Raw genomic sequence first — 19,360 nt, forward strand, 5'->3', positions numbered from 1 at the left:
GACCCGGGACGTGTGAAAAGGCACAACGCGGCAATCGTCGGGCATTTAGCTCGTGTGAACGGCGAAAATCACTGGCGGACCCAGGTTGGGATTCATGTAATTTCCAGGGAACTATGTGTGAACGGGGCTTATGAGTCCTCTCTGATCAATGTATCCTGACACTAATGGTGAGGGTCAGTGATGCATCTGGGGCGTTGCCCCCCCCCCCCAGAAGGAAACAGTCAGTCTTGGCTTCCTGTTGGACATACAGCCCAATGGAAGAGCACTGATGCCAGAGTGGCATCATAAAAGTGTGTGTCGTGTTGTGTGGTGTTTAGGACTGTGTTTGCTCGTGAGGCATGTCTGTCCTTTGAATGCAGTTTGGCCTTCGTCTTTCCAAACACATCACAGTATCTACCCACAGGATCATCACACCCACAGGATCATCACACCCATCATTTTGTGGGTGTGTGTTAAGTTAAGAGGTATTTTTGATGTAGCTAAGAAGAAAGAAGAAGCTATACTTTTATTTTTACATTTAAAAATGATTGTTTTGTAATGTACCCCTCCCCAAAAGACAGAACAGACACAGCACACTCCTAGGGAGAACAGAGCTCTGGGCACAGGGTCAGCCCCTGTCAGACACCCCTGGTGCAGTTAGGGGTTAAGTGCCTTGCTCAAGGTGCCTTGCTCAAGGGCACAACAGCAGTGGCGGTCGGATACCTTAGATATGATGCCAGCAACCCTCCAGTCACCAGCTCCCTCCTGGGGTGGGGATTGAACCAGCAACCTTCCAATTGCTGGCCGGCCTCTCTAACCTCTAGGCTACCTGATGCCCCTACTCCTCTCATCCAAAAATCCAGATAAGAATGAGATTAGCTGCTCTGGAATATGAGAGCAGTAACATTCAAATATCTAGCTAGCTAAGTAAACGACCAATGAGAGAGACAGTTAAACGTAGCAGTTAAATGACAGTTGCAATGCTTAACCAGCCTTTCCCTCCCCACGTCTCCACCTCCTGATGATATTTTCTTCAGCCGTGTCATTATATCCAGAGAGCTGAGAGACTGTAGATGAAGTGTCAGTCTGTCAGGCTGCAGCTCAGTAAGGGAGGGCTGTCTCAGAGCTGCTCAGGGAAGGACTGATCTGAAATCATTTCTCAAGGTCTGGAAACCCTCAAGCTATATTAATGTGCTAGTCTAGCAATCCTTATGTCTACTCAAGGCTCATTTATCTTACTCAAACTCTCTGTGTGTGTGTGTGTGTGTGTGTGTGTGTGTGTGTGCGCGCGCCATGCAGGTTGGATGGTTTTTCCCCTGCCCCGGACACCATGAGCACCATCTCGCCCACCGACTTCGACAGCCTGGAGATCCAGCAGCAGTACAACGACATCAACAACCGCTGGGACCTGGCCGCAGAGACCGACTGGGACAATGAGAACAGCTCGGCTCGCCTGTTTGAGCGCTCGCGCATCAAAGCTCTGGCAGGTAGGACAGGCCTTGTTATTAGTTTGTGTGTGTGTGTTGTGTCTGTGTGTGTCGTCTGTGTATGTCTGTGTGAGTATGAATAGGTGTTTTGTTCAATCCGGATTTCACCATCCATCTGGTGGAGCGTCTCCCACCAAGCCATGCTGCAGTAGCATAGAGGCGCCAGCAGGGGGAAGCAACAGGCAGCGCTGCAGTCAGAGGCACCGCCGGGTCCCTCGGTCTGCTCTCACTCTGCCAGTGAGACAAAAGAGCACATCTCACTGTGGTCACAAACACAGACACACCCCAGCGGCCTCTCAGACTGACACCACCACCAACTCCACACTGTGGATAAAGCAGCTGGTATGGCTGCAGAAGGGAACTGGTCTGGTCTCAGGGGGGGAAGCCTCATCACCCATCCAAAAGCAGCCAGCCTCACTCACTCACTCACTGTGGTGACAGACTCATTCAGACTTGTTCTCCCTCCCTCCCTCCCCGTCTTAATTGCATATGCATGTTCATGTTTTCGTATGTAGATGTGTGTAACTAAACTCCTCGTGCTGCTGATGAGGTCATAGACAGACGCCCTCAGACAGCTTTGAGAGGAGCACAAAGCCGCCATCCTATCGGCTGTTTGTCACCCACTTGGCAGGGCTTCACACACCTCTGCAATAGATCACAGTGAACTGAAGTAACAAACCTGTGTGTGTGTGTGTGTGTGTCTTGGGTGTATGTGTGTCTTGTGTGTGTGTGTTTGTGTGTTTACATAGTGTTTCCTGCATTTGCTGGAGGCGTGTGAGTGTGAGTGTGCGTGTGTGTTTGAGTGTGTGTTTGTGTTTTACTCATCTCCCTATGCCACTGATACCATCTCATTTTTGACATGCAGGGGCTTGATGTGCACATTCTTTGACACGCTGAAGCAGCTACCCCCCCCCCCCCCCCCAGGCCCAATGCCTCCCTCGCTAAACCTCCTACAACAACTCCTCATTACATGTCAGCACCTCCTACATTTCTGTGTGCTGCTGTTCACTTCCTCTCTCTCTCTCTCTGACTCCCTCTCTCCCTATGAATCCCTTCTGTTCCATTCTATTGGGCTGTTGTCTGCCTCTGTCCTTCTCTCTCTCCTCCTGGACTCTCCTGTCCCTCACAGTGCAGGCTGGCCATCCTCTCCTGGACTTTGGATCATTTCCATACATGTCCCTCATTTGTCTAGACTCCTCTACGCATGGCCACACTTCTACTGGCTCTTATTGGGTCTTCCCTCGTCTGACACTGTAGCACTATTAGACTGTACTAGACCGTAAGGAGTCATTATCATTATCATGAAACAATGAGTTGAAGGTGGCCACGGGCATGTGACGTCGAGCAGCGTCCCTCAGGTCACCTGGTCTCCATTAGCCTGCCGTGACCTTACACTGCCTTCCCTCTGGTACGCATGGAAATTGTTCCTGTGACAATTGGGCTTAGGTGTGTGTGTGTGTGTGTGTGTGTGTGTGTGTGTGTGTGTGTGTGTGTGTGTGTATGTGTGTGTGTGTGTGTGTGTGTGTGTGGAGACTTATCTACCCCAAGGGTGGGCTAATGAGGAGGAATAGTGCCCACACCAGATGTTGGTAGTTTGGCCATAGGGAGAAACTTAAGAGTGTGAAATGCCTCCGTGGTACATTCCAGGCCCTGGTACAGCACACACACACACACCTCACTGAGACTGAGAGAGCACCCGGCTGGGAGCCATCAGAGAAATAGGAAGTCATGAAGCCAGGCAGAGTGTGTGAAACTGCTGCTAATGAGCCCCTCAGTGTGGAGCCTGAGGAGTGATGATGGGCTGAGATCTGGAAGCATGCTCCTCTCTCACCGGCCGTGTGTGTGTGGCAATTGGGTGTGAGTTCCAGCGTTAGGCTAGGCTGCTCCTGTGGGTGTCTGTCTGTATTGTCCCACCCCCCTCTCTGTCTCTCAATTACATTTTTGTATTTCGATTTAAAGTGCTTTATTGGCATGGGGAAACATACATTTACATTGCCAAAGCAAGTGTGAAGATAAAAAAACAAACCAAAAAAGTTTGTAAAATATAATGTACGAGTAGAATAACTAAATGATGAAACAGACCTGTGTATATGTCATATGCTCTCTCTCTCTCTCTCTCTCTCTGAGGGATGGGAGGTGTGTCAGTGACGAGGCCCATGTGAGAGATACCTTCTCTTGTCCTCCCTCCTGGGGGGTTAGTGTGCCCTGAGCTCTGTGCCTCCGCAGAAGCAGACGTGTGCTTTGTCTGGGGAATGTCCCAGGCCTCTCGCCCTCCTCCCCTTGGTCCTTGTGGAGGAGTTGTGGGATGGGTGAGATGTGTTTACTCTCACAGCAATGCCAGTGGATCACCCCCCCCCCCCCCCCCCCTGCATAGTTTACCCCCAGCCAGGTCCCCCCTCCCCCTCCCTGCTCGGCTGTCTCAGTCATGTCTGTGGACCAGGCCATTATCTGTAATTGTAGCGTGCTTCATAAAGGAGCTTCTGCCAAAATGCTCCTTGTATACCATTTTTTTTTCTTTCTCCTTTGTTTTCACGAGATGCAGAAAATAGTTGTTTGTCCCTGACTGTTTAGCTGGCCATCTGCACAGCAAACAGACAGCATACTTATAGAGGAAGCAAGCCTTGTTATCCCGAGGTATACACACACACACACACACACTAACATGCCTTCCTCATCGCCCCCCTTATATTAACAGGGATGTTTGATAGTCACGACCACGACGTGTCCGCCTCTGAACACTGCTCTCTTCTCATCACCCCTGGCGACGGTGACAGACCCCCCCTCACCCCCCAAATGAGAGGCGTCTGTTCTCTGGGGCTCATTAGTCCACTTCCTCCATAAAGACCCGGTCGCTCATTGGGCCTCGGGCCGCTCAGTCCTCTAATGAGCTCCGTCCCACTGGCTGGGAGCTCTGTCCAGGGCCACCATGCCCAACACAGCCTGTTAATGTATCAGCGTTTCATTTTTATGTGTCATCATTAAAATGTTATGGCTAGGAGAAGATCAAACAATAAGTAAGTTAGATTATTCAGGTTGTGTTCTGGAGGGACGAAGCGGCAACGTTTTGAGTTGTTTTAGACGTTTTGACGTTTTTATTCAGGGACTACGGATGAAAACAAGCCTTCTTGTCTAATTCTGGTGCATTCTTTGATGTACAGTGTACACTGTCCCTGCCAAATAAACAATAATAAAATAAACCATACATTTTTCAGTTAGAATGCTCATTTAGTTTTTCCCATTTTTCTCCTGTTTGCGCCTTCTGAACCCTGTACAAACCAGGTCATAGGAAGTAACTACGTGTTTGCAGCTTCTAATCACAGAAGTCGGAGCAATGCACACACCTGCCCCCTTAATTTGTATTCCAGAGACACATTAGTATTTTAGTCTTGTTACTAGTGTCAGATGGTGTTGTCTTTCTGGACATAAAGACAAGCAGTAAAGCTATGCTGGGATGTGTTGATTGTGGAAAGTGATACTTCAGTGAACCACACGCATAGATATACACTCTCTCTTGCACACATGCGCACACACACACACACACACACACACACACACACACACACACACACACACACACACACACTGCTTGGGCAGGAAAGAGCTTGTTGTTGCTGCTGCTGCTGCCTGTTTCTCAACTACTTCCTTCCGGTCTTAACGCCTTACTGTAGTCCCATGCAGTGAAGCGGAAAGAGAAGAATAGAGAGATCAGATGTAAGACAGAAGAGAGGATGAGAAAACGAGAGCCTAGGCTGCTTTGTGTGATGCGCCTCATTGGCTGACCACACCTCCCGCCCCCACCTCCCTGTGCAAATCACAAGGATCGGGACAATCCACCTCCTGCCTCACCCTGGTGTACCTTTCAGAATGGTTTATTCCACTCCTCCCCTCCTCCCCTCCTCCACCTCTCTGCCCACTCTTCCCACTTGCTCCTCCCTCAAACACACCTTATGCAAATGCCACGGCTTAGAGAGAGCAGCAGGCTCTGTTTACACAGCCATCCGTCCACGGCCGTTTCTCTCGCCGTGCTCAAACAAGGTGTGTGTTTCTGTGTGTGTGTGTGTGTGTGTGTGTGTGTGTGTGTGTGTGTGTGTGTGTGTGAGTGCTTGAATGCGCGCTCAAAGTTTGGAGAGAAGGCTGGGCCACAGTGTTCACTTGAGAGTGAGAGTGTGCGAACGTGAGTGTGAGGAGGTCTACTGCAACCAAAGGTTTCTACTTTTGCTCAGAAGCCAGGAGAGTGTGGCAGGGACTTCAGAGGAGGTGAAATAGAAGAAGAAAAGAGAACATTTTGTTCTTAGTTTTTGTCTGGAAAAACTCCTCCACCCCTGCAAATACCACTGCTTTTTTTTTTCTGGTAAAGAAGAGAGCGAGAGAGAGAGAGAGAGGGGGGGAGAGAAAACAAAGGAGGAGGGGGGGAATATTTGAAATCGGAGGATAGCATGGCGTTTCCGGCAGATTCTCTCTGCTAGAGGACAAAGACCAGGTTATCTGACAAGGAAGAACTAATACGTCAATTCTGGGATCTTACAGGATTTTGCTTCCAGAAGTCTGGTTTCCGTCACCCTCTTGTTGACTCTAGAGGGAGAGCGCTCCTGTGTTGGGAGAAAGCCCCTGCTTGGCCCTGTGCTATGCTGGAGAGCCCTTGGGCCCCAGCACCTTGTAGAGCTCCACACCTAAGGAGGTCGTCTCGGTTGAGAGTGTGAGCAGAGGCATGGAGGTGGATCACCAGAGAGACAGAGAGCCCTGTCTCTCCCCGGCAGCATTTGTGAACCAGGTGCAGTACTCCAACATCCTGGAGGGACGGTTCAAACAGCTGCAAGGTAAGAGCTCCACTCTACTCTACAAGATGTGTACCGTACACCTGGTTTGTGGTGTATTCCCGGAATAGAAAATGGAGCGAATAGAAGATTTCGCTCATGATGTATTAGACATGTAGAGAAAGAGTGATAAATGTATTTCCAGCACTTGCGTGACGAGAGAGTGAACAAATGACTCCCAAAAAAAGCTTCTTCTTTTTTCCCCCCCTCTCTCCTGGTTTTCACGGTCACCTCGACTGCGAACAGTGTCCCCGTTTAGAGTGGGTGTGTGTGAGTGTGTGTGTGCATGGTCCTGTGTGTGTGTGTGTGTGTGGTGTTTCAGAGTGTAGTGGCGCTGCCTGGCTCCAGGCTCCTGTCCCAGATCTTCTCCTGGAGAGCAGAGCCGCTGCGTGGGCATCAGGTCAGCTCTGTAAGGCCAGCGTGGCACCTGATCACCCAGCCACCTGTCCCTCCATATCCAATTACAACAGAAGCCTCCTCCGTCTGTGGCCTAAGCCATGGGAGGGCACGGAAAGCCACCGTGGCCACAGTAAGGCACATGTTCAAAGTGCAAGACCGGTGGAGTAAAGTCATTCAGCCCCTAGACGCAGCATGCAGAAGGGTTTAGATTATTCATGACACATTCCCCCACAATTCATCAAAAGTTGATGATTCATTTCGGGGTGTGTGTCGTGACGTCTGAGTTTAATTGTGGTAAATTGCTCTTTCAAAAGGGCACATTGGGGTTGAGGTAGCCGTAATGAGCTGGGAAGGGTTCGATGAAGAACTCCCTGAAATAGAATGTGTGTATGTGTGTATGTGTGTGTGTGCGTGTGTGTGTTTGTGTGTTTATGCGCTCTCATCATGCTATGTTTAGTTTGTGTGTCTGGGTTGTGTAATCAGGTGTGTGTGTGTGCGGCTCCTTTGAGCAGACTCCTCCCCAGCCCTGGCAGGGTAGTGAGACCTGCAGGAGTGTTTAAAGCTGTGAGGAGGAGGGGGAGGACGAGGCCAGTCAATGATGTCCACTAAGGTCATAATGTTTTACCGCTTTTCTCTGCCTCCCCTCGCTGTCCATAAGATTTAAGACACTCTGTCTGGAGTGGCGAGTGTTCAAAGAGTTGACTTGTGGAGCAAGTCCACACACCCTACATGTTTGACATTCCTTCTGTGCTCTAACAATATTTCACATCCTTGATTGAGCAATCTGTCCACCGCCACTAAGGGAGAGAGGACATCGTTGAAGGATGATTTATTCTTTTAATTCCCCAAGGTGGCATCTCCCCGACTCCTGTGTGTGTGCATGTGCGTGTGCGTGCGTGTGCTAGTGTGTGCGTGTGTGTGTGGTGTGTGTGGTGTGTGTGTGAGAGAGAGAGAGAGGTGACATTTGGCCCTCCTTTTACTTGTCACTATGATCTTTCTCTTTGATAAACCCCACATGTTAGATCATATCTGTGAGATTCCACTGTGTTCAAAGTAAGTAAATATGTGTGTGTGTGTGAGAGAGACATGGCTCAATGTATGAACAATGGGTGAGGTAGCAGTAGAGTAGTAGTAGTAGTAGTAAGTAGTAGAAACCTCTTTTCGCTTGAAAAGAAACAACGCCTAAATACCACCAATTTGGGTAAAGGTTAGCATTGCTAATGAGACCTAGCTTGACGTCAGTACTCCTCCTCAGCAGGCAGGTGTGTGAAGTCATAAGATGTGCCGTCTGGCCCTGTCAATCATCCCACAGTCTGGGTGTGCGTGTTGATAAAACAGAAGCCCTGTCTACCTGACACCTCCTTTTTGGACATGAACACATCACTCACATCCTCCCCTGAGTGTTGGGCGGTGACGGAGGGTAGAGTCTACTGGTGACAATCATGGAACTGTCTGCAAGGAGGAATGTGCTGTACAGGAGAGCCTGATGGTGTCTCTCTGGGAGAGGGGTGTTCACCTTCCTGCTCCCTGGTTCGTCCTGTCTTGTCCCGCTGGTCTAATCTCTATAACTGTGTGTTCCGGGTATTATAGCCCCACAGGCACAGAACACACACACACACACACACACACACACACACACACACACTGTTGTCATTCCGGTCTGACTGCCCTTGAGGCTCCATTCTCTCTCGCTCTCTCTCTCTCTCTCTCTCTCTCTCTCTCTCTCTCTCTCTCTCTCTCTCTCTCTCTCTCTCTCTCTCTCTCTCTCTCTCTCTCTCTACTGCGCTCTGCGTCTCTAAAGACTGGACACTGGGAGGCTGTTTGTTTCTCCCGGGACACTAGCAGCATAAGGACCGGTGTAGTGATGTAACAATGTAGCGTCATGTTACTTAACGTGAAGGTGTCCCAAACGTGCTGTGAGAAAGAGACATCAGGTCTGTTCTGTGACCTTCTCACTGTGTCATTGCCCCACAGACTGTGTTTGAATATGGCAGGGATTAGGGGCATAGGTCACGCAGGATAACAGTCCAAACTCCTTTGAGCCAACCCCCCCTTCCTAGGAGATGACCCTTCAACTGAACTTACTCGAGAAATCTCCCAACGACCTGCTTGATATCAGGAGTTGCATCTCACGGCTTGACCCCTCACAATAAACCTGTGCTACAAGTATTTCTTTCCTTTGAGAAAAACATTCCCAACCATGGTAACATATAAACCAGCTCACGCAGGGTGAATGTATAATGGTGGTGAAGCCAGGGTGAAGCCTATGGCTGCAACGTCTCTGGCAGTGTTACCTGGGGGAGCCAGCTGACTGTTGTTTTTACATAGCAAACATTTCTCTAAACGATCCACGCTCAGGCCTGTTCAACCTGGGATACCTGTCTGTCTGGAGCCCTGCTGCAATGGCCCAACTTCCAGATGATAACACACACACATCCAGATGATAACACACACATTAATGACCAAAATCAATGATTTATCGATGATAATCATTGAATAGCCTCTTGGAAGGAATTTTGGTCAATGTCCTAAGCTACAGCATATTATAGAATGTTGGCTTTCAGAATAATAGTTTTCAGGCCCAGCAGTGAGTCTGTGTTCTGATCAACAGGGTCACTATCCCTGGTGCCAGTCACCTCTGGCTCCACCGCTGTGTGTGTACACACACACACACACACCGATGTGTGCTTTAGGAGGGACTGCTGCCCGACAGACATTTGCACTGTCGGTCTATCCAAACAAAGGGAAGAACCATGATACACTCAAGCCCTTTGAAGACAGCACGACATAATCTATTGTCTTCAAAGAAAGAAGAAAAAACAGATGTGTGGTGAATGGTGATTAGATTTCAACCAAAGCTCTCTCAGTGTGAGGGGAAACAACTGAACTCCCAGAGTGGGGCTGGCCCACCTGATAGGGAGAGACAACAGGGTCGTGTAACCACTGATTCAACATCATCATTAACCGCTCCAGTTCAGCAGATAAGGTGGGATCGTCATGTGTCTGTGTGTTGGTACTGGGAAGACAGATAAGGGTGTTTCCACACCTGCTACATAGATTTAGAAATGGTTGTGTCACCCTTTTATCTACGCTAACCTATGTGGAGCGTGATAGCTGTGTGTGTATGATAACGGCGTGTGTGCTGCACTCGTTCCTGGTCGGTATGTAAAGGTTAACCTGATCAACTCAAGGGTCACCATGGTGACCTAGCCCTGACTCCTTAGCCCTGACTCCTTAGCCCTGATTTGGATGTCTAGAAGCAGTGGTAGGGAAGTGACACTTATATTGTGGTCATGGGCCCACCCCCCTGCCATGGAACTGTAGTAGTATCACTGATGAGTCATCCTCATCCAGATCCAGTGGAGGTGTCCTCATGGCCTCCTGCTAGAGCCTTCCAGCCCTGCGGAGGAGGTGAGTGCTCTCAGGAAATGAGAGACTCTGTCTGGTCGCCCTAGCTCAAAGTCATCTACACGCTTGGCCTCGAGTCCCTAAGCATTTGTTCCTTTCCTTTATTTAACAAGTTGAATAGACACTTAGGAGATCCATGTCCTGGGTGAAGGTCTGGTTACAGGTAATCAGGCTATACATTTACTGTATTGTAACTCTGTGTTACTCAACCTCCCAGTGAAAACACAGTCTTAGTCTAGAGCCCTCCAGCTCCAGAGTCACATTTCCACGGTAAGGATTTTTTTTTTTTTTTACCACACACACACACTATCTTACGAAGAACATTTTTGTTGACACAGTTGTTCTTTTATTTGCCGTTTCCTACTTGGGAAAAGTAGCAGAAAAGTGCAGATTTTGGGGTTTCAGGGCAATTAATGCCTCCCTGCCTGTTGACACCCACTCTGCGCCCAGATGTTATGGCTGTGGAGTGCCTCTGTCTCCAGTCTCATGAGACTGGCCTTGGCTCTCTCCCTCCCTCCCCCTCCCCCCCACCTCTCCCTCTTATCAGATGCAGATGCACATGGCAGAGAGAGGCCTTGACCAGGGCAGGGTCCATACCTCCACCTTCCCCCGCTAGGAGATTTGGCCCTCCATGTGTTGCCACTGTTAGAGCTGTCCTCTACGACTACTAGTCTGGCGCTCTCTTCCTCCCAATCGCCCTCTGTGTTTCTGTTTTGTTATAGGGGGTTTACTTAGACATAGTTGGCACCAGATCAGGCGACACACACCATTTGTTTTTATGCTTGTGCCCCGAAAAACTGTAAAGAATTAAAAATAACCACCGTCACACGTGGCTAGTCTGTGGTGTGCAGCTGAGAGGGTTGGGTCACGTCTCAGTCCCACTCTCTGAAGTCTAAAACAGTATGGGCGGTTATGTTGTTATAGAGAAAAGGAAATGTGTGTCTGTGTGTGTGTGTGTGTGTTTGTTTGTGTCTTTCTGTGCCTGTCCTGAGCTTTGTCTGTTCTACAGACAAATGCGTAGTTCATGTTCTGCTTTGAATGTGTAGTCCTTGCCCACATGCACATGTGTTCTAAATGTGACAGTGCACAGTCACACTCTGTGTCAGCGCAGCCATCTCACTGTGCTGCCCTTGACTAGCCCACAGAGGACATGTTAGCCGGCGCTAACACAGACGAAGCACTAGGGGTGGGCATCGACGATCGATAATTGATCGATAAGGATCTTGGTCGATCACAAAATAAAACATTTGGTCGATCACAAAAACAAAAAAAACAAAAAAACTTTTTTTTTTGTGATCGACCAAATGTTTTATTTTGTGATCGACCAAGATCCTTATCGATCAATTATCGATCGTCGATGCCCACCCCTACGAAGCACCCTTCTGATGGCTCAGGCTGCATAGAAACATGATCAGTTCAGTAACTGAGGCCCTGCTGCACCAAGTCTTTTTGGGGGGGTGATTCTTCGCTGCCCCCAAGGTCATTACCATGCAACTTCTGCTGCGTTGTGTAATGTGTGTGTGTGTGTGTGTGTGTGTGTGTGTGTGTGTGTGTGTGTGTGTGTGTGTGTGTGTGTGTGTGTGTGTGGTTGCTCCAGGCTGTGGGTGGTGGTGGTGGTTGTGGTCTAACCCGTGTTTTCCCCGCTAGCTTCTCTTCATGGTCAGTGGCGGGTGGAACAGTTCATGGTGGTTGGTTGCCTACTATTTCACTTCTTTGGACAGATTAGTCCTGTTCTGTTGTTCTACAATCTACACAGTCCTGGTATGAAATATGTGACGTCCTGCATACCTCCAAATCCCTCTACCTTAAGCTGCCCTTGTTGTCTCAAAAAAGTGGAGGAGCTAGCAAACTAGTAACTAGTTAAGTTAAGATTTAACTGAAATGTAACTGTAAGTTTTCAACATGTTCCAGCGTTACATTCCATCTGGTTCTTGAGGTGTGGAAGTATAAAATAGTCATAAAAATAGTGACCTCACCTGTTGGATAAGGAAGCGAGAGGCGTTGTCTGAACCCCGATGGAAAATGTCTCCCTCAACACTGACACCTGTGTGTTTGTGTCATCACCACTGATATTTCTATGAGTCTGTTTATGTTTATGCATTTATTTTGCTGTTTTTTGTGTGTGTGTATGTGTATGTGTATGTGTCTGTGTCTGTGTCTGTGTCTGTGTCTGCGTGTGTCTGTGTCTGTGTGTGTGTGTGTGTGTGTGTGTCTGTGTGTGTCTGTGTGTGTGTCTGTGTGTGTCTGTGTGTGTCTGTGTGTGTCTGTGGGTGTCTGTGGGTGTGTGTGTGTTAATAAGTACCCTGGCGCTAGCCTCTAATCACAGGCTGCATGGCAGCAGCTGGAGGGAGCTGGCTAAGAAAGGGATCCTTCAGCTCAGTTTGGGGTTCAATTACAGAGCTGGAGCAGCCCAGACTGCACTAATACTGCCCTTCTGGCGGGGGGGATTATTCTCACACACACACGCACACACTCAGATAAACAAACAAACAAATAGCACATCCCAGTGCCATCTCAATGAGTGTGGACTTCTTTTCTCACACTTCCTCAGCCCGGTCCACATTCCTCACACCTATTCCCAGTATTGTGAACTACACATCACTTCACATTGGCGTTAATACAGAATAACAAGCGAACCCAGTTGAGAGCGAAATGTCACTACACATTCACAATAGCAATCATTCCATTTGAATTGAAGGAATGAAGAACGCCGACTAAACCATTGCAGGTGGTGGTTCTTGAGGCTTTGATGTGTGTGTGTTTTTTTGTTTGTTTTTTTAAACACTTGACAGTAATATAGTTTGAAACGGACCCTTTCTCAATTCAATTGTTGATCGATTGAATTGTGTACAATACTCCTCAAACCAAGTCTCCTAACACACCACACCTCCCAAGAGCTGCTTTGCTTAGATCATCAAACGTGTTCTCCCTCTTGACGGCTGCAAGGATGTCTAGCTAGGTTAGGGAGTTTGTTGTTGATCCTTCCTCTTCAGATGCTTCCAGAGCCGAGTTTACACCCATGGGTCCAGAGGAGGGGGCCGTCAAACTGAGGGCCACTGGCTTGGGAGGGGGGAGGGGCCTTCCCCTTAAACCTGTCCGTGGGGAGTACGTGAGACTGGAGGTCATAAAGGCAGACGGACTGAAGGATGCTGGGAGTTGACTTATTATTTGTGGGGACGAGGTGACCCAGAGGCTGCTTACACAAGCACGGTGTGGCTCTGGGAGAGATAAGGGGGGGGGGGGGGGGGAGACTTTTTCTTTACAGGGTCAGCTGCGGGCCTGGAGGGAAGGAGCCAGGAAGGGCAAGAAGGGAGTGAGAGGCCCGGAGCAGCAGATGAAAGGAAAGGAGGAGAGTAACGATCAACAGCCAACGCCAGAGGCTCGGTCTTCATGGCCGTAAACCACGGAAGCCTGAACTAAATCATATGCAGAGAAAAAGAAAGGGTCGGTGTTAGGAAAACAGAAATCCAGGAGAGAAGAATCTCACACACACACACACACACACACACACACAGACACGCACAGTGCAGCTGACCTGTCACCTGTTAGGGACTTCACAAAGTATCCGTTGCACATAGTAGTCTAACCTTTACGCCACCCCTTACCTGAGGTTACCTGGTGTCAGGCCCTCTCCTCTGTGGGCTCTGTGGTGCCAGGGTGGGAGAGCTCACCGCGGGATCGCCTGCCCACCCGCCTGTTTAGAAAACAAGAGATCAGCCGAGCCACCTGGCACAGTAGTGGAGGGTTACAGAGAGTCAGAGAGACAGAGAGACAGAGAGACAGAGAGAGAGAGAGAGAGAGAGAGAGGTGATACTGTGGGGGACACAGATGAATAGGAGGGTTAACGGTTGATATGATATGTCAGGTTCACTTCCAGGCGTCTGCGTGGCACTCCACCTGTTGCCTCCCCCCCCTCTCTCTCTGTCTCTCTGTCTGACAAGATATTATCAGGTCCTGACATATTGTGTTGGCCCACTGAGAGAGTGTTGTGAGATATGTATACCTCGCTTAGTTTGCCGTCAGTACGGCGCGATGACACTGCAGATGACGGCAGCCTTCTCAGACGTCCACTGACCCTGCAGTATGCGACTATGTGCCCTTAATGAGAAGCCAGAGAGGTTAGGAGAACTTCTGTTCCGTTTCCTGATCAGACGTGTCATGCTATGTTTAGCAGTTTACAGTGAAGGCGTTCCTGAAGTGAGACACATCGTCGTCTTATTATCTGCAGACCATACACTGGAACCGTGCCAAGAAACCAGATGGCAGAAATCGTTTATCAAGGGCAGGCGAGATTTCTCTGCAAACGTCTTGATCACTTCAGATACAGTGCTGATACACTGTATGACTTCAGCTGGACCCAACTGTAGAAGCTCTTAAAGACCTGTAGTCACCTGTCATCTTGTACCTGTAGCTGTCAGAGGTGTGTGTGTGTGTGTGTGTGTGTGTGTGTGTGTCTCCCTGCCTGCTTGTCTGCCTGAGTGTGTCTGTGCCTGAGTCTATGCCTGTGTGTGTGTCTGTGTGTGTGTGTGCCTGTGTGTGTGTGTGTGTGTGTGTGTGTGTGTGTGTCTGCCTACCTGCCTGCTTGTCTGCCTGAGTGTGTCTGTGCCTGTGTGTGTCTGTGTGTGTGTGTGTGCCTGTGTGTGTGTGTGTGTGTGTGTGTGCCTGTCTCTGTGTGTGTGTGTGTGTGTGTGTGTGCGCGCGCGTGTGTGTGTGTGTGTGTGGCAGCCACAGGCCTGTCCCACCATCCCTATCAGTCTGTCTGTCCCTGTGCTGCACGTCACGCCTGCATGAGCCTGCACACACACAGGGATTAGCCCTGGTGGCATTTTTGCTTGGATTACCTGCCGATCATCATCATCATTGTCGTCAGTGTTGCACAGATGCTATCGGGGTGTGGTTTTGGACGTTAAATTGGCGGGTAGCAGGGCAGCCTCAGGCAGGCCCAGTATAGGCCCAGTATAGGCCCGGTATAGGCCCAGTATAGACCCAGTGTAGGCCCAGTATAGGCCCGGTATAGGCCCAGTATAGGCCCGGTGGGAGCCACACATGGCCCTGTTACGAAACACAGCCTTCATACAGTACTATGGATGATGTAACCCACCCCCCCCCCTCACACCCCCCCACCCCCTAGGCAAATACCTGAGACAAAAAAGATCAGAGTGCCTGACAGACATGCATGCCAAGGAATGTACATACATTCACACCAACATTCTTTCCATATGTACAGGTGATCTATAAGAAAAACACTACAGGTACAGTGTATGTTGTTCTGCATGCAAGTGAAGTCAGCAGGTGTGTGTGTGTGTGTGTGTGTGTGTGTGTGTCTCGGCCCATGTCGGCCCTGTTATTAGGGCTGAAGCCGGGAAGCCGGCTGCCTAGTTTCTGCTAGGCCCCTGCCACCACCACCTCCTCCTCCTCCTCGGGGCTGGGTGCTGTTCTGTCACAACACGACCAGGCATCAGGAGGAGGAATGTGGTCCCCTCTACCTTCCCCAGGCTGCCCACACCCACAAGTGTAATCCACCTCAGGTGGCTCATTGACCAGCTCTCCCTCCTGTAGGAGAGCTAACCGCACGCCCGGGGGGGAAACCACACGCTATTGTGTTTGTGCTTGTTATGTGAGAGAAGCAGCGAGAGTGAGCGGTTATTATTACCGGTCTGTTTTTTTGTGTGAGCGCCAGGGTAGGTATGATGCAGAGAGAGAGGAGGAGAAGGGGGGGCGGGGGGGCGGGAGGGGGGGGGGGCAATGTTCTCACAAAGACCCAAGACAAACAACAACTATCAGGAAAGGCTGTGCCCTCTTATGAGGAGAGAAAATATATTTTCCATATCTTTCAGGAAGAAAACCAAGTGCTTTTCAGCCGTGGAGATTATCTTTGTGTCGTCACATGCACATTGTGTCGTCCTATCACTCTTGTTTACCTTGAGAGCAGGACAGTCAATAGGAAGTCGGTGTGTATCCATGGCAACGGCCCAAGGCTCATAGTCTTGTGACTGGACCTTGAGAAGCCCTGTGCTCTTGATACCACAGGCTCCAGCTTGCCGTCCTGCGTCTGAGTACAGCCAGTATTAAACCAACCTGATCTCTCTCCCTGAGAGGGAATAGTACATCAGTCTTGTTGTTACCAACGTTAATGAGTATTTTGTACTAATCAGGATAACTTGACTTGCGACATGTTTTTGTCTTGTGCGATGTGATTATTGCTGCTCATATTGTTCTGAATACCCTCTCTTTCTCTCTCTCTCTCTCTCTCTTTCTCTCTCTCTCTCTCTCTCTCTCTCTCTCGTTAGTTGTTAGTATCCTGTGGGGATTTGTTATTTGACAGTTTTTTGTACTAAACGATTCAAGTTTTGTTTGAGTAGGTACAATGTGTGTGTAGGTGTGCATGTGCACACACATCATTATTATCCATGTGTGTGCATGCGTGCGTGTGTGTTTTCAAGTCGGGTCATTACCGTCCCTAAGCTAGATACTCATCTCTCTGTTCTGATCGGCTGATGTGTGTCTGCCTACCTGGTTTATCTACCTCTCTCTCACTCTCTGGCCAAGCCCTGAGGTGGCCAACCACACAGGGGAATAGAGAAGGAGGGGGGAGGGGGGGGAGAGAAAGGGGGAGGGAGGGAGAGAGAGAGGCGGAGGGAGGGAGAGAGAAAAAGAAAACAGGACAGAGTAAGGTATCCCATATTGCTCCACAGGCACATGAAACCCAAGACTCACGCTGAGGCAGAGGCTTCTGAAGGGTTAAAAAAAGAAAAAAAAAGCTTTTGAGGCAGGAAGAGGTCATCTAGAGAAACATATAATCATTCACACCGGAATTACAGGTAGAGGTACAGGGGGGGGGGTTAATATACTGTGTGTGACCACGAAACGTCTCGTTGTCTGGCTGCCTGTCTTTTCTCTGTCTTATCTGGTGCTCCTGGTGTCAGAGGGGTTTAGAGACCCGTCTATGCCGGGGGAGATGAGTGGTGGACGAGATTCAAATGCCGTTTAGCATTTATCTGAACTCAATCACACATGCATCACACTGCTTTTACTCACTTCTCTATTTTTATACTTTCCCCCCAAAAAACGTTATTTGCCAGTTTTTGCTCAACATTTTAAGACAGTGACACCATCTCTCTTTTTTCACTTCCTATCTGCCTTTGAAATCGAAGACAGTTCAAGGGCGTGGCTGTCACCAAAGCCACACACACACACACACATTGTGCCACTCAGTGTGTGTGTGTGTGTGTGTGTGTGTGTGTGTGTGTGTTCATGTGCGTGTGCGCATACACACTATGTACTCTCTTTTTTAAGCTCTGTATTGTGTAAACGCAGTCATGAGGTCCTTGGATGAACAGACTGTTTGTCGAGAGATGTTGACACGATTGTTGTCACTGACCCCTCAGTGTGTTTATTGCAAATTTGTAACGGACAAAAAAAGGTGCAACTTCCTGCAGATCATCAGCCCATAGTGGAGGGGCCTTCAGCCAGAACCAACGCCAGAGGGACTTCCCTTAAAGTCTGTGAGATTAAATGGATGAGGAGTAATGTAATGGATGAGTGTACTGCTGTTCATGAGTGGCAGAGTAGGCTGTGTTTGGGTGTGTTTAGTGTTTGCTTTGTTTGATATAGAGTGCTGCTCTCTGGCCCCCTTACCCTATCCCCTAAGCAATTCTGGAATGCAGCGGGGCGGAATGTGTTACTGTAAGGCTTTTGATGTCCCTGTTTTTAGTTCTGTCGTGGTGAGAACATTCTAGAACATTTTCGTTTCACTGCTGCCCAACCTCAGGGCATCTCAAAGGTGGTAGGCTAATATGTCAACCCCCTCGGAACGTGTATGATCGGCCACTCGAGTCCTGTCAGTAAACGATTAAGCGGTGAAAGAAAAGTACTTTTTGCTCACTCTGTCTGGAGGCGATTGGCTGATCAGGCTCATTTCATTGACTGATTGTCTCTCTCTCTCTCTCTCTCTCTTTCTGTATGCTGTATCCATGCCCAGTTTCTGCTGTTGACAGTTACAGGTCGTTTGCATTGCAAAGCAGTCCTGTCCTGATTAAATGGGTCACCACCACTGTACTGCACACATGACCGCTCTCTCGCTGGGCTCATACAGCAGCCTGTTTCTCTGACTGACTGACTGACTGACTGACTGACTGACTTATGTATTTCACTGTGACCCATTTTTGTCTTTAAATCCCCCTGCAGAGTCATTTCCACCAGTTTTCCCCCACTTCTGTGCCTTTGATTGATTGATTGAGTGTTTCTCCAGTGTGACCATGCTGGTGGGTGTTAATGACACTGAATAAAGGTGATTGTGTCTCCAGTGTGACCATGCTGGTGGGTGTTAATGACACTGAATAAAGGTGATTGTGTCTCCAGTGTGACCATGCTGGTGGGTGTTAATGACACTGTATAAAGGTGATTGTGTCTCCAGTGTGACCATGCTGGTGGGTGTTAATGACACTGAATAAAGGTGATTGTGTCTCCAGTGTGACCATGCTGGTGGGTGTTAATGACACTGAATAAAGGTGATTGTGTCTCCAGTGTGACCATGCGGGTGGGTGTTAATGACACTGAATAAAGGTGATTGTGTCTCCAGTGTGACCATGCTGGTGGGTGTTAATGACACTGAATAAAGGTGATTGTGTCTCCAGTGTGACCATGCTGGTGGGTGTTAATGACACTGAATAAAGGTGATTGTGTCTCCAGTGTGACCATGCTGGTGGGTGTTAATGACACTGAATAAAGGTGATTGTGTCTCCAGTGTGACCATGCTGGTGGGTGTTGATGACACTGTATAAAGGTGATTGTGTCTCCAGTGTGACCATGCAGGTGGGTGTTAATGACACTGAATAAAGGTGATTGTGTATCCAGTGTGACCATGCGGGTGGGTGTATAATGACACTGTATAAAGGTGATTGTGTCTCCAGTGTGACCATGCTGGTGGGTGTTAATGACACTGTATAAAGGTGATTGTGTCTCCAGTGTGACCATGCGGGTGGGTGTTAATGACACTGTATAAAGGTGATTGTGTCTCCAGTGTGACCATGCTGGTGGGTGTTAATGACACTGAATAAAGGTGATTGTGTCTCCAGTGTGACCGTGCGGGTGGGTGTTAATGACACTGTATAAAGGTGATTGTGTCTCCAGTGTGACCATGCTGGTGGGTGTTAATGACACTGTATAAAGGTGATTGTGTCTCCAGTGTGACCATGCTGGTGGGTGTTAATGACACTGAATAAAGGTGATTGTGTCTCCAGTGTGACCGTGCGGGTGGGTGTTAATGACACT

General features: G+C 49.0%; 1 protein-coding gene across 1 annotated transcript in view; it reads left to right on the forward strand.

Annotated features, from left to right (window-relative positions):
• The first annotated feature begins 5,955 nt into the window (after positions 1–5,955).
• sptbn2 (spectrin, beta, non-erythrocytic 2) overlaps positions 5,956–19,360 on the forward strand; it is a 41,677-nt gene continuing 28,272 nt past the window's right edge. Inside the window, 1 exon segment of the mRNA XM_080529826.1 lies at positions 5,956–6,283. Within this exon segment, the coding sequence (XP_080385952.1) occupies positions 6,175–6,283 (109 nt within the window). The 5' untranslated portion in view covers positions 5,956–6,174.

This window comes from Nansenia antarctica, assembly GCF_963989245.1.
Source record: "Nansenia antarctica genome assembly, chromosome: 4".
In the NCBI taxonomy this organism is placed as follows: Eukaryota; Metazoa; Chordata; class Actinopteri; order Argentiniformes; family Microstomatidae; genus Nansenia; species Nansenia antarctica.